The 21,004-nt window shown below is 35.8% G+C and overlaps 2 protein-coding genes and 1 long non-coding RNA gene across 11 annotated transcripts in view; 2 read left to right on the top strand and 1 right to left on the bottom strand.

Moving 5' to 3' along the window:
* LOC124644955 overlaps positions 1–8,468 on the top strand; it is a 29,824-nt gene extending 21,356 nt beyond the window's left edge. For all 3 annotated transcript variants that reach the window (XM_047184648.1, XM_047184649.1, XM_047184650.1), the window contains exons 9-13: positions 417–532; positions 1,109–1,241; positions 4,034–4,140; positions 4,286–4,553; positions 4,758–8,468. In XM_047184648.1, coding sequence (XP_047040604.1) covers positions 417–532; positions 1,109–1,241; positions 4,034–4,140; positions 4,286–4,553; positions 4,758–4,943 — 810 coding nt within the window. In that variant the 3' untranslated portion in view covers positions 4,944–8,468. The remainder of the gene's footprint in view (positions 1–416; positions 533–1,108; positions 1,242–4,033; positions 4,141–4,285; positions 4,554–4,757) is intronic.
* A 2,734-nt stretch (positions 8,469–11,202) lies between these two features.
* On the top strand, positions 11,203–12,309 carry LOC124645316. Its single transcript, XR_006986206.1, has 2 exons — positions 11,203–11,396; positions 12,085–12,309. It is a non-coding gene; the product is annotated as an uncharacterized LOC124645316 (long non-coding RNA).
* Positions 12,310–14,446: 2,137 nt separating this feature from the next.
* LOC124644924 overlaps positions 14,447–21,004 on the bottom strand; it is a 72,167-nt gene continuing 65,609 nt past the window's right edge. For 4 of the 7 annotated variants that reach the window (XM_047184608.1, XM_047184606.1, XM_047184607.1 and 1 more), the window contains exons 21-23: positions 18,660–18,780; positions 17,567–17,637; positions 14,447–16,505 (exon numbers count right to left, since the gene is read on the bottom strand). In XM_047184608.1, coding sequence (XP_047040564.1) covers positions 16,451–16,505; positions 17,567–17,637; positions 18,660–18,780 — 247 coding nt within the window. In that variant the 3' untranslated portion in view covers positions 14,447–16,450. The other 3 variants (XM_047184605.1, XM_047184609.1, XM_047184610.1) reach the window with 3 other exon arrangements.

A 21,004-nucleotide genomic window follows, 5' to 3' on the forward strand; every position in this document is an offset into this window, starting at 1 on the left:
ACGCCTTTCGTAGCTTCAGCCAGTTACGTTGAATCCTTGGTTTCGATTTAATATATACTACTCAGAGTTTCTTCACGTCCAATCGCTCCAGCAAGTCTTAATTTTAAAACCGAACTTTTATTTTTGTATCGTAGGTCAACAAAATATGTGTCGTTATCAATGTCTTTTGAGCTATACTAAAAAGAAAATATGGCTTTAATTAAATTCCTTCTATTGTAATCAGTTAATGTGGTGGAAACTCGGAAATCTAGTAGTCAGTTATGAGAACAATTATATCCTGAAATCTGAAAGTTATTACGCTAGAAAATTATTTTTATGCCTGATATGAATGACTAAATAATCGATATGTCTGTTTTCTGGTAACAAACGTTTCTTGTGTGACCAGTCAGTACAGTAATTTTTTTCCTTTGTTTTAGACACCAACTACAAGTTTCGTTGAAGGGGCACTGAAAAGCAAAACCGCTGCCGACGCACAATCGTCTTCAGGATCCTATCTCATTCCCATAATCGCGTGCACAGTCGGATATCCATCGTAAGTAGGAATATTTTGTAATTTGCTGATTCAAACTTTTAAATAGGTAATGTGTGCTTGTTTGTTTGTCATTACGTAGTATAAAACAGTCTCTTTTTCTGTCCCTGTATCCCTACTCCCCTTGTACGTTTAAATCTTCAAAACTACGCAACCGATTTTCATGCGGTATTTTTAAATAAATAGAGTGATTAAAGAGGAAGATTTATATGTATTACATACATTGAATAGTAGGAAATACTGTTATCCCGTGCTAGAAGAAACAAGTATTGATCGGCAGAGAAGAAAGTGTTATCCTTAGGTCTAAAGGTTTTCAAAATTGACAGACAGTGTTGCTGTGGAACTTGCTACGCCACTTCTCACGGAATACAAAGGAAGACAGGCGTTTTTGTGGCTGGCCTTATATAATTTTTAAACGTTCAAAAGTGCTTTTTTTAGCCGACTTTGAGTAATTCTTTTATATAAAATTAATAATCTGTTTTATTCCTGGAATTTCTATAAAAAGATAATAAGATTCTAGATAATAATTATGCGTAAGAATATGTTATAAAAATATGGCCGACTTTTTTGCGTATTCAGAATCCCATGCCCGCTGTTCATATATGAGGCTCGCTACTGGCCGATGCTCCGCCGCGTGCTGGACTCGGGCTCACGAAAGTTCGGCATGGTGGCCTGCGACAGAGGAGGACCAGACTGTGTGGGCTACGGCACGGTCAGTATATAGCAACCGATTCAACTTACCTCACTATACTAACCTACATATACAAGCTGTTAATAAACTAAATAAGGTTAAATGACCTCTAGAGAGTCGATTAATCCTATTTTTAAATCGTATAGATTTTTGACACAAATATAGATCTTTGACATACCGCGAAAAAAAAACTTTTTACAAAAAAATAATAATATGTACTGAATTCTAAAACACTAAACAGCATTAAAAAACTTACACAACAACACTGTATTTACAGTTAAATGTGTGTAGATACACACATTTATCTCGTTAATTACGTGTAAAACCTTGTTAAAAGAAACAAAGATTTTGTAGGCAATAAAGTGTTTTGTGTTACCCCACTGATTCAATAATTAATCAATCTGCTCTATATTTGAATGATATCAAATTTTGTACGGGTTGGCGCTGTTTTGGCTACGATATAATAATGTTTTTATTTTGTAACACATTGTATATGTATATGTTAAAAATTGAAATATTGGTTAATATAAGAGTGAATTAAAAATAAAAACTAACTTTAAAGAATTTCTTAAAATTTGATATGGTAACTATAAAAACATAAACAGATACATACTCTTTATAATACACCGCACCGTAACAAAAATGTATGAAAATTATTTGTAATTATATGGAACCAACTGAAACAGAATCGAAAAATATTTGTATATGAGTTTTAAGAGTTTATTACTGAAACAGTATGTATACGCATGAACTATATTAATAAATAATGGGACATTTCACGTGAAGCGGACAAGGAAAAAAAAGTGAGGTTCTGAAAATCGACCACATTCGGCCCATTTGTACTTCTAGTAGGTATGAATGTGTACGCAAAATATTTTTTTTGTATAGTGTATATTTACCAAGTTATAGGTTTCAAAAGAATTGTCGTTGATTGGTACTACAATTTTTCGAAAGTAATTTTTCGAATATAACAAATCTACTAAAAAATATTTTACATAGCGATACATATTAAAAATATACTGTTCTTTTCGACAGTAAAAAAAACTTCAAAAATTAAAAAAAAATTGATGGCCAAAACCGGAAGTAAACTTTTCAAACCAGAATTACAGTCACTTCGACCAATTAAAAAAAAAAAAAAAAATTTCAAAATATAGCTTAAACGATAATGAAAGTACACTAGAAAATTTAAAATGGGATCTCTATTAGTTTAGGCGGTACGTTGAATAATATACACCCGCGTCGCAAGGGGCGTCATATGTAGCACTTGCAAGGTTGAGCAGTTTGCGCGATATTGCAACTTTATTAATATTCTATATCGTTTTAGCGTATATTTAACCTCATTTAATGATATGAAATAAGTTTTATTAACATAATATAAAAATATAACTACATAAAGGTGGGTGCAGACTATGTAACATAACATGTTATACGACATTGCTATATAACATGTTTCGAAGAAACATGAAAGAAACAAGAAAAAACGTTTTTGGAGCAGTAGAAAAGTTTTATTATTTGCGAAACGTGACTGGGGCTATTAGTCACGTTTCGCAAATAATAAAACTTTTCTACTGCTCCAAAAACGTTTTTTCTTGTTAGTATATCATTAATTTGTATTTGTATAAAGGTGAGTACAGACTATGTAATGGTGCTCCCACATTGCCGTTATAAAAGGTTTGTAAACATTTTATAACACCAAAACATTTACTAACAAATGTTAACAATTGTTGCACTTTGTTAGAAACTGTTACATGTTATAAGTGCTCCTACATTGATGGAAAATGTTTAAACATTTTATAACATCTAATATTGGCTCGCAGTTTGGTTTCGCCTTCTGAGGGCCGAGGACGTCTACACGAAAATGGAAGATTTCATCTAACCCTCACCGCACCGCACTGCCTATCCAAAAACGTTTTTTCTTGTTAATATATCATTAATTTGTATTTGACACAAGAAAGAAACAAACAAGAAAAAACGTTTTTGGAGCAGTAGAAAAGTTTTATTATTTGCGAAACGTGACTGGGGCTATTAGTTACGTTCCGCAAATAATAAAACTTTTCTACTGCTCCAAAAACGTTTTTTCTTGTTTCTTTCATGTTTCTTCGAAACATGTTATATAGCAATGTCGTATAACATGTTATGTTACATAGTCTGCACCCACCTTTATGTAGTTATATTTTTATATTATATTAATAAAACTTATTTCATATCATTAAATGAGGTTAAATATACGCTAAAACGATATAGAATATTAATAAAGTTGCAATATCGCGCAAACTGCTCAACCTTGCAAGTGCTACATATGACGCCCCTTGCGACGCGGGTGTATATTATTCAACGTACCGCCTAAACTAATAGAGATCCCATTTTAAATTTTCTAGTGTACTTTCATTATCGTTTAAGCTATATTTTGAATTTTTTTTTTTTTTTTTTAATTGGTCGAAGTGACTGTAATTCTGGTTTGAAAAGTTTACTTCCGGTTTTGGCCATCAATTTTTTTTTAATTTTTGAAGTTTTTTTTACTGTCAAAAAGAACAGTATATTTTTAATATGTATCGCTATGTAAAATATTTTTTAGTAGATTTGTTATATTCGAAAAATTACTTTCGAAAAATTGTAGTACCAATCAACGACAATTCTTTTGAAACCTATAACTTGGTAAATATACACTATACAAAAAAAATATTTTGCGTACACATTCATACCTACTAGAAGTACAAATGGGCCGAATGTGGTCGATTTTCAGAACCTCACTTTTTTTTCCTTGTCCGCTTCACGTGAAATGTCCCTAATGTTAGTTGCATAATACTTTGCAGGTAATGGAAGTGCGCGACTGCGTCCTCTTTGAGGATGGCCGGACCATCCTCTCCACCATAGGCCTGTCTCGGTTTAAAATTATGGAAAGATATTATGTTGAAGATGGGTGAGCATTATTTCTGTAAAAAATGTTATATGTTACGCAGAAAGTAGTCAGTCAAGTAGTAGTTACTGCAATAAATCAGATGTGTAATTTTTAAAGAAATTAATGTATTATGAATACTACAAAATTACTAATTATTAATTTACAGTTTCGAAGTAGCCCGCGTTCTGCCAATTGCGGATGTGCACCCGTTGGATTTACTGCAGCTGTGGGATGTTAAACAGTTGGCACGTCAGATAACCCTGAGAGTGTTCGTCTGGCTGAGACGCCTGGGAGCTAGTATGCTCAATGATATGGAACTGGCGTTCGGAAGCATGCCGCTGGAGGAAGACCCTCACCTTTTGGGAGAAACCGAAGATGGACCTGCGTGGGTGTGGTGGCTCATAGCTGTCTTGCCATTAAGATCCGAAATAAAGGTACGCAATTTGCAAACATGCCATCAGATTCAAACAATTTATATTGCGTCCACGATTTTATGGTATTATTTTATGTTATTATGTGTAATCTCAAAAAATTGTTGAATGACGATAACGATCTTTTAATCCGCAAGCACTCATGACAATGTTTGAAATATGTGGAGTAATAATGTTAATAATTGTTTTTGTGTTACCACCCAACAGGTGCTCATCCTTGCCACGAACTCGCTCCTCAAGAGGATGAGGGCAGTGAGCTGTACGCTCGAGGCGCTGTGCCAAGACCCAGTCGTGCGAGCTGCGCCCCTCACGCCTGCTGTCGAGCCTGTCGAGCGAGCCGCGCCCGGTGACGTGGTTGCAGCGTTCCCTGAGGGTGCCGATCTCTTATTTTAAAATTACCTAACAGTCTTTTGCAATACTATTACTATTGTTACACTCTCACCCAATCGGAGTGTAAACACAGTTATTCTATTACTATTATTACACTACATACATTATTATTATAATTCAAACCAAAATTTCGGCCGCTTTTATTTGCAAATACTGTTACTATTATTACACTATTTACTATTATTTGATCTCAATAGTTTTAAGATTTAATTTCGGCAGATGTATTTTGACGATGAGAAATAAATAATAATAAATACCTAGATACTATTTAGTTATACAAGATTCCGCCATATTGAATAGTTTATAAGTTTTTGATAACATTTTACTGGTTCACATTTTTTAATATTAACAACAGGGTATATTATAGTACCGGTTCTGCGTTTACTAATCGTAGTTCTTAGTGACTTTAGACTTTACTCAAATATTATAAATACCTGTCAAATTAACTTTAAAGATCCTGACTAACGATCGGAAAATAAATAGCCCAAGAGCGAGTTCGTTATTTTATAATGGCTGAAACTTTGTTGTTGCTACTACCACACTAAATGTACACTGTTTGTAGGTATGATAGACTATATAGTACCAAATTTGACTGACGTATGCTTTGGAAAATATTAAAAAAAAAATACCTAAGTCAATATTTTTTTTAGTCCGTCAAACTTACTAACCGTCAGTCAAACTTGGTAGTAGTCTATCACAAAGTTTCAGCCTTTATAAAATAACGTAGGTTTGGCAGTCGCTGGCTCTCGATCTATAATGGAATTGGCCTTGTCAAGACCAATCTCAAGCAGTAGGAGGTGATTGAACCTCAAATCTTATTCATTGCAGGGTCAGTAATGTGATTAAAACAATGTAGCGTAACGTTCCTCAGATAGCTAGATAGATACATTTATTTATATTCTTAAATTACAAAATTTTTCATTTAACAGAAGTGAACCTTTACAAGTTAAGCTTTAAATATATGTAATTATATTCCGAGATCCCGTTGCAAGATCCCGACGGCATAAACTGGATTATGTCGGATGTCGAGCTAAGCTATTAATACATTTTGGAGTAAAGTTTCGTTCAGTCTAAATAATATAGCCCAAGAGCCATACAGACACAAAGTTTCAGCCCTTATAAAATAACGAAAGTCTGGCAATCGCTGGCTCTCAATCTAATAAGTTGCCCTTTCCACAAATATAAGTCTAAATAAGCATTTGATCATTAAGCTTACGCTCGAAGAGCTCATAACTAAGTGAAAGCCGCGCGGATCGATCGATCATAAAAATAAGTAACGCTTGGCGCGGTCGATCCGTCTTGACCATCTTGTTATGATGAGTTCTTCCGTGTTTCGGAATGCACAATAAACCGATGGGTCCTGGTTGCCGTCTGCAGCAGTTGATCTTGGAGAGGGTGCTCGGAATATAATAAGTCGTGTGTTGTGACATTAGATTGTAATACATTCCGTATTTCCGTTTAGCATACGTATATTGTTTCTGTAAACATGGTTTTGGAATTCTCGTTATTATGATAAAGACTAAATCTATACTTCTATACTAATATTATGAAGAGGAAAACTTTGATTGTTTGGTTGTAATGGATAAACTCAAAAACTACTGGACCGATTTTAAATATTCTTTCACCATTAGAAAGCTATATTATCTGCGAGTAACATAGGCTATATTTCATCCCGGTGCGGGCAGTAGCTCCCACGGGACGCGGGTGAAACCGCGGGAAAACGGCTAGTATATAATAAATTCATGATATGAATAGAAGTAAAAACATGGTTTAAAAAACAATAGAAATGACTATGTAAAATTTCTTTTTTTTTATGTAAATGCTGTAACACTTCCTTGATTCTCCTGCCCTGTTTTCCGCTTTCAATCCTCTCTGGCAGCCGTTATATCTATTAGCATCCAGTCTTTTCTTATTTTCCTCGACAGTCATACCAAACATACAAATAATATTAAAACAAAAAAAAAAAAAAAAAAAAAACAATCTGACTTGCATGTATTCCAAAAGTATTCATAAGTTTTAATTTTTTGTTGTTGCGTTGCTCATTCCAAAGTTCATTCCTTATTTCAGTCTATAATGTTCGTTTTTAGTTTATGCTTTTTCGTAACGATTTAGTTGTAAGTTAGATACTTATTAAATTATGTTTTGTTATCGTCAGATGGATTGTAATTTTGTGTTTGATTAGAAAACGGACCTTTTTCATATATTCCTATTTTATAGTCTAGCCTTGATAACCACCAATCTGAAGTAAAATTAGACTAATTATGTAATATATAAAACGCAAAGTTAAGATCTCATCGAAATATTTAAAATTAGCGTTAAGTTAAAGTAAGGGTTAAGTTTAATAGGAATATTTTATAAACAACCATTTGTTCAGCCATTGTAAAGGAGACGAAACTGAATTTGCTCGCGTCATGAAGAACCTGATATTTCGTGCATGCACTATTAACTTTTTTATTCAGAAAGTGTGGCAAAACAATTTATCTATATACAACAAGATAAATAAAATTAAATATCCATTTTGTTTATACTGTTGGCATATTTGTTAAAAATACAAAAGTAGTTCTGTTATTTATTTTTCTATAAGTATAAAAGTCAGATTCGTCATCACGTACCTTATAACATACACTCTTTTGCAATAAAAGCGGGCACCTATGCGAAATCTTGGTTTTAAGGACTTTACGTGTATTGCAAAGGGTTTTAATGACTGTAGTATGTTACTAGCATCAATAGGGTTAGCCAAGGATGTGTGAGAGTATATTCTAAATTTGAATTTTGAAGAATTGCTAAGAAATTGGTTAAATCTTGATTTGGACTAATTTCTGGTAGAAAGTTCGTCGGCGTTTTGAAAAGTTTTTGAAGTGATTTTCAGAAAACTGATAATGCAGTTTTAATTAATGATTAATGTACCTTTCTGTTAGATCAAATCATTTTTGATAAAATTTTGACCTGCTTTAAATGGTCTATACTGATGATTGATGGCAATGTTAAGAGTTTCGGTATTTTTGTGTAAAGCGTTCTATTGTTTGATATTGTACCCAGGTGGTCTAAAATATCCATTTTTCATAAATAAACACATTAGAGGATTATCAGTACTTTGGGCTGCGACAAAACCAAGTTAAGGTAAGCAGTGCCGATCACAACTCGTCTCCTACACGTAAAGTCCTTAAAACCAAGATTTCGCATAGGTGCCCGCTTTTTTTGCAAAAGAGTATTTGTATAATACGTAAGCGTGGTCCCACACATTTTCTGTCTCCTTTTGTACTTATGCACGTCATTCCCCGGATTGATGTAAAAAAATGATCTCATTATCGTTAGATCATTGTATTATATGATTAATCTCACACATTGATAGTTCGTTAAAATAGTTTAGTGAACAAACATTACGTTCAACAAAGCTGAAGTGATTGCTGTGATTGAAATTAAACTTAATACATTATAAATAATAAATTCATACGTTTTCTAAATCATGTCTTTAGTTAAGTTTGTTATAATATAGGTACTTGTTTTCTAATAAACTCTTTGAAACTACCTTCTTTTTTTAAGCATCCTAATGTATGATGAATTTCCCTGTGAATTTCCACGTACCAGAGCAAATCGACGATTATACACGATAACTCGTTTTCCTTCACCTCGCCTCGTCCACACCTCAGCGTTAGTTGAGCTGAACACTGGTAGCGCAGTCTGGGCTCAGCAGTCACCACTCCATGCCCCATGCCGAGGTACATATACGCCTGTCACATCCGTCTCCAGAACTTCTGGCAAGGTTAAGTGACGACCGTTATGCCGAAGTCCTAGGTAACGAAATGTTCACTTTGTTCTAGCTATATTTCAGCCCCGGATCTAGGGGGGGGGGCAAACCGGGGCCTGTGCCCCGGGCGGCAAATTTAGGGGGCGGCAAAACTCACACTTCACAGACCAATGGATAACTAATTTTGACCACGGAAAAATTAACGGTTAAATAAAAATAGCACAAGTACAGCCATTTCATGGCCATATCAACTTGACCGATACCCTGAGCGCCGAGTGAGACATGCTGCATGACTGCACGAACATTTATTATTCACGAGGCGAAGTTTTAAAGCAAACTAAAAAATTATTTGCGATCATCTATGAGCCAGGAATATCGCATATTTATTTTTATTTTAAATCCTACATTACAGATTACTGTAATAGTTACCTACAGCGCCATATTAACCTATGGTGCAAGGTGTGCGAATAACCCGGGCGCCTCGGTCTCAGGGGCGCCCCGGGACGCCCCACCACCAGGAATTTTGGATGAAATTACACCCGTTTGATAAGGAAGTTCCACATTGTATCACGATACTGACAAGCGAAGTTCCTAAAAAAGTCGCCTTCGCTTTGTTTGATTGATCATTTTGATTATTTTTTACTTTTAACATCCTCCAACTAAGTAAAAAAATTCTCGCTCGCTACGCTCGCGGTTAAATGACAATGTATGTCCTGTTTTTCTGATTGTTTATTATTTTTATTGACTCGGTCGTCGCTCATTGATTCGGTCTCTAATCACGTTTTCTTTTTATTTGTACGTAATTCCCAGTTTAATTTGTGAGTCTTGTCAGTGTACTTGATCAGGTAATTTTGTGTCATAGGTCAATAGTCGAAAAATTTCGCGCTCGCTTCGCTCGCGAAATGTTATACATAAATTACCTTGATAACTTCGTAAGTTAAGTCCACGCTGTCTTACCTTTTATAAGTCAAATGTAGAAAGGATGTTTTTTTATGGAGTCCTCAAAACCACAAAAAGTTTGCGCTTCCGACTACTTGTTACTTTACAGCGCTTTTGAAAAATTTATTAACTTTTTGTGTCCCAAAATTGAAAAATTTGTGCGCTCGCTTCGCTCGCGCTACTTTTCACAATTGTATTGATCTGTCTCGACTTTCATAACTTAAACCTGGCCAACAGTTTGAGCCTACAATGAATTGGACACATTTTTTAAGTCCTTTACCTACCAAAAAAGTGCACTTTATTCGAACGTTCTTATTTATATTCCTTGTAACTACTGTAAGTACTTCAATACATAGTTGGCGCTCGGGTGATGATTGCACCCGAGCGCTACATGAGCTAGAGACGGCCCTGCCTGCCTACATATTGATAGCTAATATTATATAGATGATAAAGGTGAAAATAAACATAAGTAGGTAGGCGGGGCGGCATTTTTCAGTTTTTGCCCCGCCTAATAAAAATTGAAGATCCGGGGCTGCTATATTTAGTAGATGATGAAGCGTAGTACTTTGTTATTACGACATGTGCAAAAATAATCCCCAAACAAAATCTCATTATCTAGTACTAGGGACCCGCCCCCGCTTCGCACGGGACAACAGTATTTCCAGTATTTATTGCACTATTTAACGTATGTTATTATACATAGAAACCTTCCTCTTTAATATATATTTAAAAACACCGCATGAAAATCGGTTGCGTAGTTTTTTAAGTATACAAAGGGTATACTTTTCCGAAATTGTAGTACGACGATTAATCCTTACAGACAAATGACTACATATCTCTATGGCTACATGGTACGTACCCCTACAATAAAGTTAATGACCATAGACTTTATTTAAGGGATTGGTACGCTGTCTTAAGCAAAACATACACATGTTATAATTTCTTAAGCAAAACAAAACATTTCGTCAGTCTGATTCTTTTGACATTTACACACTTATGATGTCCTCCTGGCCGATTAGCGGCTACGGCGGCTGTTCTCATGTAAGGAGATTAGCCAACTGCGCAGGATATATAGTGCACAAGCAATTGTGCAGACACAGGTGCACTCACTATTCCTTCACTCTCATAGCCCGATGGGACGGCAAGAGAGATTAGGCGCAGGACCGACATTAACGAGCTCTCCGATTCACGGGTGTATAAATCACCAACTTCCAGGCTCCGGGCTACCTCGTGATAGTTTTGTAAACCCACGAAGCGATTTCGGCCCGCTGCGGGAATCAACCCCGAGACCTAGTTCTCAGCAGCCGCGCTTGCGAATACTAGACCAACGAGGCAGTTATGTACTAATGTACCGATTTTAAAATTATTTCATTATTGGCAAGCTACATTACTTCTTCCGGAACTCGGGTGAAACCGCGGGAAGACAGTTAGTTTAGTATAATTATCTATAGGTAATATCACTTTTTCTTAATTGGAGTTCAAACTAGAGACACCTTATGAGTGCAAAGATCTAACAGCTGTCATTATTTGAATACTCTTTGATGTCCCTGACTTCATACGTTAGGTATAGATCCTGTGGCTTTTGGCAACTGTCAAAATTGAAAGATTGTATCGCTCGTGATGTCCGTTTACTTTAGACTGTCATGGCATTAAAATAGTACTTTTGTGGATGTGTTAATAAAAGTGTCGCGTGTCAGGTACGTTCGTACATTTTATACATGTACGTATATTTAATTAAGTCCATGGCTCCCCACCGTCCAGCTTGGAAGGTAAGTTGTACCTACTCTGGTAATTTAAGTAAGCTGGTAATGCTGGTATACATATTTTAGTAATACGAGCTGTATTGAACACTAACCTTTGGTGAATGTGTACTTTTTATGTTCAGCTCCTAATTTACAGTAAAAATAGCCAATGTTATTCTGATGTAAAGGAGCAGTCAACCCCAACACTTCCAGACATCCGAAACTGCTGACCAACATGCATAGTCGTCTACAAAGAAAGTAGTTGAAAACCAGTCAATCCATGATTTTGTTAGGTACCTAACCCAAAATTATAAGAAATCGTATATTACGATTTTAGAAGTCGTGGTGGCCTAGTGGGTAAAGAACCAACCTCTCGAGTATGAGGGTGTGGGTTCGATTTCAGGTCAGGCAAGTACCAATGCAAGTTTTCTAAGTTTGTATGTACTTTCTAAGTAGGTATATCTTAGACACCAATGGCTGATAAAAAGGTGAAGGAAAACATCTTGAAGAAACCTGGACTTTAAAGTCTGAAATCACCAACACCGCATTGATCAAGCACGGTGATAAACGCTCCATCCTACTCCGTGTGAGAGGAAGCCTGTGCCCAGCAGTGGGACTATAAAAAGGCTGTAACTAATCCAAAAATATTGCAAAGTTTCGAAAGTCCGTTAAGTTTCGTTTCATAAAGTAACACCTATTAATTATCATTTTACAGATTCAACAAATGTATGGATAAAACATGGTATATAGTATAATACTAATGTCGCTTGTATTAGTCATGTGGCTACCGTGCATCAAGGAGGGAATGTGGGCGAAGCCAGGACCAGTGTTTGCGAGGGACCGCAAGAATCGAATATTTCAAATAACTCCTACAGGAAAGTGTTGCGAGAACCAGTGCATGCAACGCAAATGTTAAAAAATTATACATATTGTTTTCGTTTCCTTGACTTTTCTTGAACATTGTGTTAGTAAACATCTACACAAATACATTTTTTCTGTAGCACTGAGCACCTAGGTCTAATCATCATGGACATCCTCTGCGTGGGGAGGCGGAGTGGTGTGCAGGACTCTTACCGGCTAAAACCACCCCGGTGTGTCTCCTTGCACGTACACGCGGGATTTCAAATTCTTTCACAGTCCCACACACTAGTGCTGGCCCGCCTCACTCGGACGTGTTGACCTACCCCGTGCATCGCCTCAGGGGCAACCGACACCACTCGCTCGCGCCACCGCATCAGGTCTTGATGGTATAGGGAGCGGGGGCTACCCCAAGTCTGCCACCCCCCACGACGGGTATAGACCCGTTCTGCGGCCGAGGGAGTCAAGGAGTCAAGATCCTTCCTTCTGCGACATCACGTCCTCGCAGAAGGAAGCTGTGGAGCGGGAGAGGGAAATCTTGACATCACGTCCTCATAAAAGGACATGACCACGTCCCACTGCCTTCGTGTGCGCTGCTGACCATCCTCCGTACCGCAGCCGGCAGCGACAGATTGCCTCCTAGGTACCTTTTTTATCAATAATCATCAACTGACCTTTCCCGATGTGGGTTAGCAGCGGTGAGAGAGTGTCAGACTTTTACTCACTAAAAATGTATCATGTTCTGTCATAGACCTTTTATGTACCAGGGCCGCGGTAACTCAACTTTCGAATAATCCCGGAGCCCCCGCGGGCCTTGGCCCTGTTGGGCCCCACTGGGGTTGCTGACATCTTGTTGATATAGCCTCCTACCTAACTACTCAAACAGCAGTGGGAAATTTATGTAAATAGATGAAACAGTTTTGATTTTGTTGGTAAGTTACAGAACTGAAAGTAAGGAAGGTGAGACATATGTAGTTTTGGGAAAAGATCAAGGACTAGGGGAGCAAGTGGTCAACATAGAGCTTATGGTAGAGAAAAGCTAAGAGTACTATGTTCCAATGTTTCTTTGCTTCATTGATTGCTTGATTGATATTTGATTATAAGGTGGCGCTGGATGTGGAAAATTCTCTGAGAAATGGGCGTATCACCGTACTTAGTTTCGTTGATCGCGCACGCGATACTTAGCGACCGCGCTCGCAAAATGAGGGAATGGATTCAAGAGCCAGAGTGAAAAATGTGGCATCAGGTCCGTTTAAGCCTTATAAGGGATTACGATAGGGACGAATTTTATCTCAGTTTCTATTTAATACACATACTTGTATGGCATAATGAAAACAGTCTTAGAAGACTGGGATGGAGGCATTTCAATTAAGCGTAAGAAGATCAGCAACATACGATATGTGGATGATACTCCATTGCTTGCCTCCTCTAAACTGGAACTGGCGGAACTGTTTCGGTGAGTAGTGCGATTGATATGGTGGGTCTCTCATTGAATAAGTTCAAGTCCAAAATAAAACTGATTAATCGTACGGAAGAACTCTCAAACTTGGAATTTGTAAGAATTGTAAGAGAATTCGTGTATTCGTGTACTTCCGACCGAGGAGGATGTGGCAGAGAAATTCGGAGACGAGCACTGAAGTCCGAGAGTCCAGTCTAAGAGTAAAATGACAAGAATTTAACAGAACAGGGAAGTCTAACAAGACTCAGACTAGACATGTGTGGACATTGGTCTTCTCCATATACATATTTACGGCTCCACGTCATGATCTATTCGTGCAGTTGACCGAAAAACGTTCAAAGCCTTTAAGATTTGGTGCTAGAGAATATTGTTGCGTACACCGTGGACTTCAAAAAACCCACAAATCTTTTCTCGAGCAATTGAACATCAAAACCAGATTGTCCACTATCTGTTACCCATGAGTATCTACTACTTAGGTTACAGTGGTCATGTTGCCTAGTGAGAATCCTACAACTTACCTAGATAAATTAGATTTTGTGGGTAGCATTTAGGGTACCTAAAAGACGACGCCTACAGGTAGGTAGGTCGTTTATTAAATAAAAGACGTGGCCAAACTCACTAAACCGACTTCCCGGTTTCTTCATAAAGGATGAAAGAAATTGTCACCGTATCGGTTGGTATTGGCGTACCTTGAAAAGCACTACCTGAAGTAATGTTAAGTAGGATTACGAGATCAAACGTTTCAAAATAAAACCAGCGGTTTTGGTTGTACGACATTTAATTTCAAAACTACTTAAACACTTCGGATAACATTAAATATGAAATAGAACCTAATAAGTATTTATATGAATTACCTACCTACCATTATCACTATTTATTATAGCACCTTTCAAAAATTTCCATCTACATTATAATCACAAAACAGAGTGGAAAGTAATTCATATAAATACTGTTTTTGTAAATTTTATATCTAATTCTAACAGAGTCAGAGGCAAGGCGAGCAAGTTATGTGGCAGACATTCTGAAATATTCATAGGTAGTAGGATTAATAGTGATCAGCAGCTTCTAATATTTTGGCTGTCCAGTGCCCACTTTTGTGTGGTGACTGTATTATATTTGGTAATCCTCATTCCTTGCAAGCCTTGTTGGACCAGAGACAAAAATTACTATTATTATAATAGTAATACAAGCATATAACTTTAAATAACATGTTTTTCTTTAAATTATATTTAGTTAAACATTCAGATTTTAAAATGCTACTGATACTGGGATTCCTCGAATTCGGGATATATAACGCGGAATACCTACTTTTTAATAAAAGTAATGATTTTAATAAGATACCTTAATTTTACTATTTTTAACTTACTTTTGATTTAACGTCTTCTGCTAATAAACCATTCATTTACTGCAGAATATGCACGATAAATATCCAATTTTAATGAATTATTAATATGTCGACAAATTGCGAAAAATTTAATATAGACGTTAAATCTAATGTAGACATACATTTAGTAATTATTAATTTACCTATACTTAGCGTTTATTATAATTTCATTATCACTGCACTATTAAACGTCTTTATTCATCGCCTTAAGCGTGGAATATCTTCCGCTTCTTTCCTTTCGATTAAACTTCATCATTTTACTATTTCAATTGCCACCTCTACATAAATTTTATCGAATAATAAGGTTATTTTTAAAACATGAGATAATCATTACTACTATAATAATTTCATTATTACAGTTTTATATAGATAAATACCTTTGAATATTTTTTTTCTTAGATAATTTTATTTTGAGTAGCTACTGAAAAAATCGCCTTAGATGGTATGACCATATTATGAGACGAGACGAAGACCATATAGTGAAAATCGCACTAAACTTGCCAGAACAAAAGAGAGGTAGAGGCCGCCCGCCATTGACCTGGTGGTCAAACATCGAAAGAGACCTTAAGAAAGCCCAATTGCCAAAAATGACAACCCAGGATAGACCAACCTGGCGCCGTAGTGTGAGGAGACCCGACCCCAGATAACGGGAACAGGGACGGAAGAAGAAGAAGAAGAAGAGTAGCTACTGAAAAATCTGCCCAAAATGTACCTAATACCTACATCACTACCGTATTGAATAAAAATCTTATTAAAATCACTAGACATTTCTGTCAGAAATATTAAGTAGCTATTTACAAAAAAACTATTACTATTATGAAGTTAAATGTACATAAAGTAACCGTAAGTTGGCTACCAAAATTCTCTACGATATACTATTATGTCTCCAATTTCAATTATATTATGTCTCCAATTTCAATTATACGAATGATGAGAAAGATGTTCTAAGTCCTACTTTGACATGCATATATGAAACGATTAATTAATAAACAAGTAGTTTCAGAAGATTTTTTTTTATGTAAAGGTACCTTTACATGGAAAAATTCAATTTACCTAATTAGGTAGTCAAGATACAATATACAATGAAATCCTACACAAAAGGTATATTTGTTAATATTTATTTTAATTTAAGACTGAAATATGCATATAAATTAGCTATCAACAAAATGTACTACATTATGAAGTACCGTACCGCATTAGTACGTAAAATAAGTATCATGGTTAAAACCACTACTGAAAAAATGTTTGCTTCACTTCAAGCGGAAAATTTCACTTGAATATTTGGTGACCACATAGGAAACTACGAGCACCATTCGTAAGCCATTTGAGATGTAGTTCAATGGGCTGCATTCAGTCACGTGCTCTGCGCCAGCGTTGTAGTCAGTCACCCTTGTCTTCCTTCTGCGAGCCCGGGCTCACCGATCCACCCTTGTTCCTGTACAAACAACACATGTCACAATGCCAACAAATAATAATTAAATAGATATATCTTACCAAATAAACCTTCAAAATATCAAAGCAAAATTATTTTTGTCATTTCACTGAACCAGTTTAGGGATTTGTTCAATTCACTAGATTTGTTTAGGGAAAAGATAAAATCGTGTTGTTATTTTAACATCCTCCGTGATTTGATCAAACCCTTAGGGAATTGATCAAATCCCCGTTTTATCATATCCCTGCGACATATCTACTGACTACACTATTATTTTGCAATATGTAGCCTCCTAGATGTAATGCCTTTCAAGCACTGAGTTTAATAGAGTGATTTTCTATTTTTCAACAACTTTTGGTTGCTAATAATATAATTGCTGGGTTTAGTAAGTGGTTGCTGAAATAAACTAACGTAGTGTGTGCAGTCAGTGAGTTGCAAATAATTCGCAAAAAAGTTCTTGTGTATTATCTTGTGAGGCCTGTCTGTGAGCCTGAGTCCTTTCATTTTAAATGTTTCAGTACCTAGTTTTGGCATGAAAGCTCGACAGACAGCCTAAGTAACTCTTGTATTTGTAATATTAGTGCCTAAGGATTATTTTAACACAGTAGTTACTTACCTATTATGTTTTGCTGCTATTTCAAAAAGTTGATCAGATAACTTGATTATGTACCTAAGATGAATTAGGTGAACACACTAGAAACTTATAATCTAAAAAGGCAGGTGTATGCCATTTACAAAGCCCTGCGATGGAGTAAGCTGCCTCTAGTGAAGGAAAGGCAGTGAAGGCTATAGCTACGATCTAATATATCTTGCCTTGTAAACGTCATCACCCGCCAGCACCTTATATGTCATCCCTCGCTTTTGGACTGCCAACTGCCCGGACTGAAGAATGAACTGACAGAACATATAAGCCCTTTATGACCATCGTTACAAATATTTCCTTCATTATCATAGTTCCAACTCATGAACTGCTATTGTTATCCAAAACATAATTATCTAAGTATGTCAACTTGAAGTGATATAGTCTCTAGTAAAAATTGTATTATTGGTGTTTGTTCCCTTACCTGGTATTTACTGTTTTGGACTTTTTGTCCGCTTTTTCCATGCTCGCTCCAGGGGATTCTCCCGTGTCGACCTGTACAAATAAAATAGCGTTAATTTACAATTTGTCTTAGTTGCAACATAATCAGGTGCGGATCCCAATGTGATTAAGTTATCAAAATAACAAAATTAAAATAGTAGGTAATTCACTGAATGGAACTATGTAATTCGATTGTTAAAAATTACATACTGCTATATTTACAAGAGGATTGATTGGGGTGTTCGTTGTTTGCGGAAATATTTACATCATGACCATTTGATATTGTACAATGATTTTTGTTGAAACAATTTCATTAGATAATTATATTATTATATATTTAGTAGAATAAGTAAAAAATATCCCACATTCTCTTGACAACGTATAACAAACATTTAAGAAACCAAATTAATTATAACTCATGAATCCAATTTAAGGTTACTAATTATAATTTGTAACCTAAAATGTTTTAAACATTTTTACAATTTTATTTATTTATTACATTTTTTTTAAATATAGTAGGTAATCATGCCCAACTAAGTTGACATGCTTACAGACAATTTTACGTAGGTAACTGGGCTGATTCTTTATTCTGAAATGACAATAAACACCCTGCCTAAAAGTCAGACTCATATAGTTCCTACACCCAATAAAATAATAATGATGCGATTAATTATACCTAAAAGAGGCCTTCGTGAAATGATTTATTTTATATATAATAAAATATGCGTACTATTGTTTCACCAAACTTACCTACATAATAATACATTAAATAATATCAACTGATAGGTATTAATACAAAATAAGCTTGCTAGATGTTTGTAGACTTTAATATGATTTTTGTAAGCATATGTAATTCTTTATCCGCATCTAATAATGTAACCAATGTTTAAACTATAAAAGGGCTAAAACTATTAATATATATATATATATGTATATATATATACATACTTACGTTACTTACAGTACCTATAGTGTGTAAAACTACAAAACATTTTTTATGCTCTAAAACTCAACGTGCTATATTTTGAGAAGCGTACATAAGCTGCACCTACGTAAATGTTTTAGTTTCACATCACCTTAGATCCTTGACTTGTCGAAGGCACAGCTTCAGCTTGCTGGCTATTCACGTGGCCCATTTTCAATAATGGTGGGTTCTTGAATGAATACGAGAACGCCAGTCCGCGTTTCAATGAAGCTCTACAACACATTACATGTTGTACATACTTTTTATCATTCGCTCCGCTTATACCTCCTTTGTGTTAAAAAAAATACAATCAAAAGTGAAATTGGTTAACAATATGTCATTGTATTTCTTTTGTTTCTTAAGATACTTATGTATATAATATAATATTTTCAACAGTGGTGGCCATAATTTTCAAAAAATACAAGTTTCAAAAGCCTGTTTGGCATATTAATGTTAAGAACCTGTTGTCAATCATAACGAATCCTGCAGTTACATTAGCGGGTAATCTGGTTGCAGGTGTTATAGGTATATTGATTTACATTATTATTTTTTATGTACAATTATTTTATTTAAGAAAAAACTTTTTATCGCTGTTGAACTATTTTTGAGTTCTAGTTCCGTGCAGCCAGTGCGAGTACCCTTATGCTCTTATCTCAGTTTTGTTTAGGGTCGGCACAGCTTATTTTTTTATTCATCCTTTCCAGATATTTTATCTTTCACACGATTTGGAGGTCCCGTTCCTCGGCATCCATGGTTATATAGAAAGATACAAACATAGTATTGTGTGATGTTACATTTGTACTTAAATACTCGTAAGTGGGTATTTTACACGTGTATGCAGTTTCGTTTTGATTGACGAACAGAATTGAATACTTATTTAATAAAAAGTGAGCCTAAGAATGGCAACTGATAACTTTCAAATATGCCATTGAGCTAAGAATTAGACTACGACACTATTCCAATCAAAATATCAGATCTATGTTTAGTTATAAGTTCAAGTCATCATCATGTTTGGATATAGTTGTTTTCAAACATTGTTAATGTACTGACTGCATTATATAAATTCGTAGTCTAAACGAAGCTATGTATATGATCACCATAACATTATACTCTTTTATTTTGCAACTACATATATACATTGTAGGTATAGTTCATTTTGGAGAAGCCTGGAGAAAAGACCGAGCAATAAGTATTTCGCTAGCTAGTCCGTGGTCTCCACTCCAGAACTTTTCAACCCCATCGGCCATCTGCTCTGCGAGCAATATGGCTTGCCCATTGCCACTTCAACTTGCTAATCCGGTGGGTATCGGTGATTTTAGTTCGTCTACGGATCTCCTCATTTCGGATTCGATCACGTAGAGAAACACCGAGCATAGCCCTCTCCATAGCTCGTTCAGCGACTTTGAGCTTTGGGATGAGGCCACATTGAGCATTGAGCTTTGATTTGAGCTTTTGCTTTCGTCATACATTTTACCATGTGCTGTAATATATATTACATCCTAAACTATAAATATTTTTTTCAAAATGTATGATTAGCGATAAAATATTATATCTCAGGATGTAATATATATTATATTGTATCCCATAGTGAAAAGCTGGCTTTACAGTTTTGGTTTCACGCTTGAAACTAGGTATATTGTTTTTATGAAGCATCCTTCAGTTTGTCGTAATGGAAGAAGCAGTTTTGCGATGGAGAGCATATTCCGACCTACGTGGCTTCCCTTCGCGCCACGGAGGAAGTAACAATTGGAGGGCTTAGCAATTGTATGTTCAGACATTGTAGACTTCGAGAAGAGCCGTTTCTTCACCTCAGCTTTATTTTCTGTTACTCCATTGGGAGCGAGAACTTTAATGTTCCAAAAAGGGTTCATTCACTTACTAATTATGAATATTGATCAACCTCTTCATCAGAATGTATTACAGTTAATGTGAAACTTTTGTTTCCCGTCACAAACTGGATTTTGCGTATAAAATGCGCGATGCTTGGGCTTCTATCAGCGATGATGATGATATCGTAAGAAATATTAAAAAAAAATCCAATCAAATAGTGGGTTAAGCACCAACCTCTCAAGTATGAGAGTGTGGCTTCGATTCCAGGTCGGGCAAGTACCCATGCAACTTTTCTAAGTTCGTATGTGCTTTCTAAGTAGGTACATCTAAGACACCAATTACTGTGTTTCGGATGGCACGTTAAACTGTAGGTCACGGCTGTCATTGAACATCTTTGGCATTCGTTGCGGGTAATCAGAAGCTAGTAAGTGTAACACTAGGCAGTCGCTCCTTGCAAAACACTGGTACTCAGCTACATCCGGTAAGACTGAAAGCCGACACCAACATAGTTGGGAAAAGTCTCGGGAGATGATGATATCGGCTAAAATATTATCGACTTGATTATTATGGTTATTGGCTGAAATGGAGTTAAGTGAAGATCATAGTTAATAAGTTCTAGATTTTAAT

This window comes from Helicoverpa zea, chromosome 31 (assembly GCF_022581195.2).
Source record: "Helicoverpa zea isolate HzStark_Cry1AcR chromosome 31, ilHelZeax1.1, whole genome shotgun sequence".
Classification (NCBI taxonomy): Eukaryota; Metazoa; Arthropoda; class Insecta; order Lepidoptera; family Noctuidae; genus Helicoverpa; species Helicoverpa zea.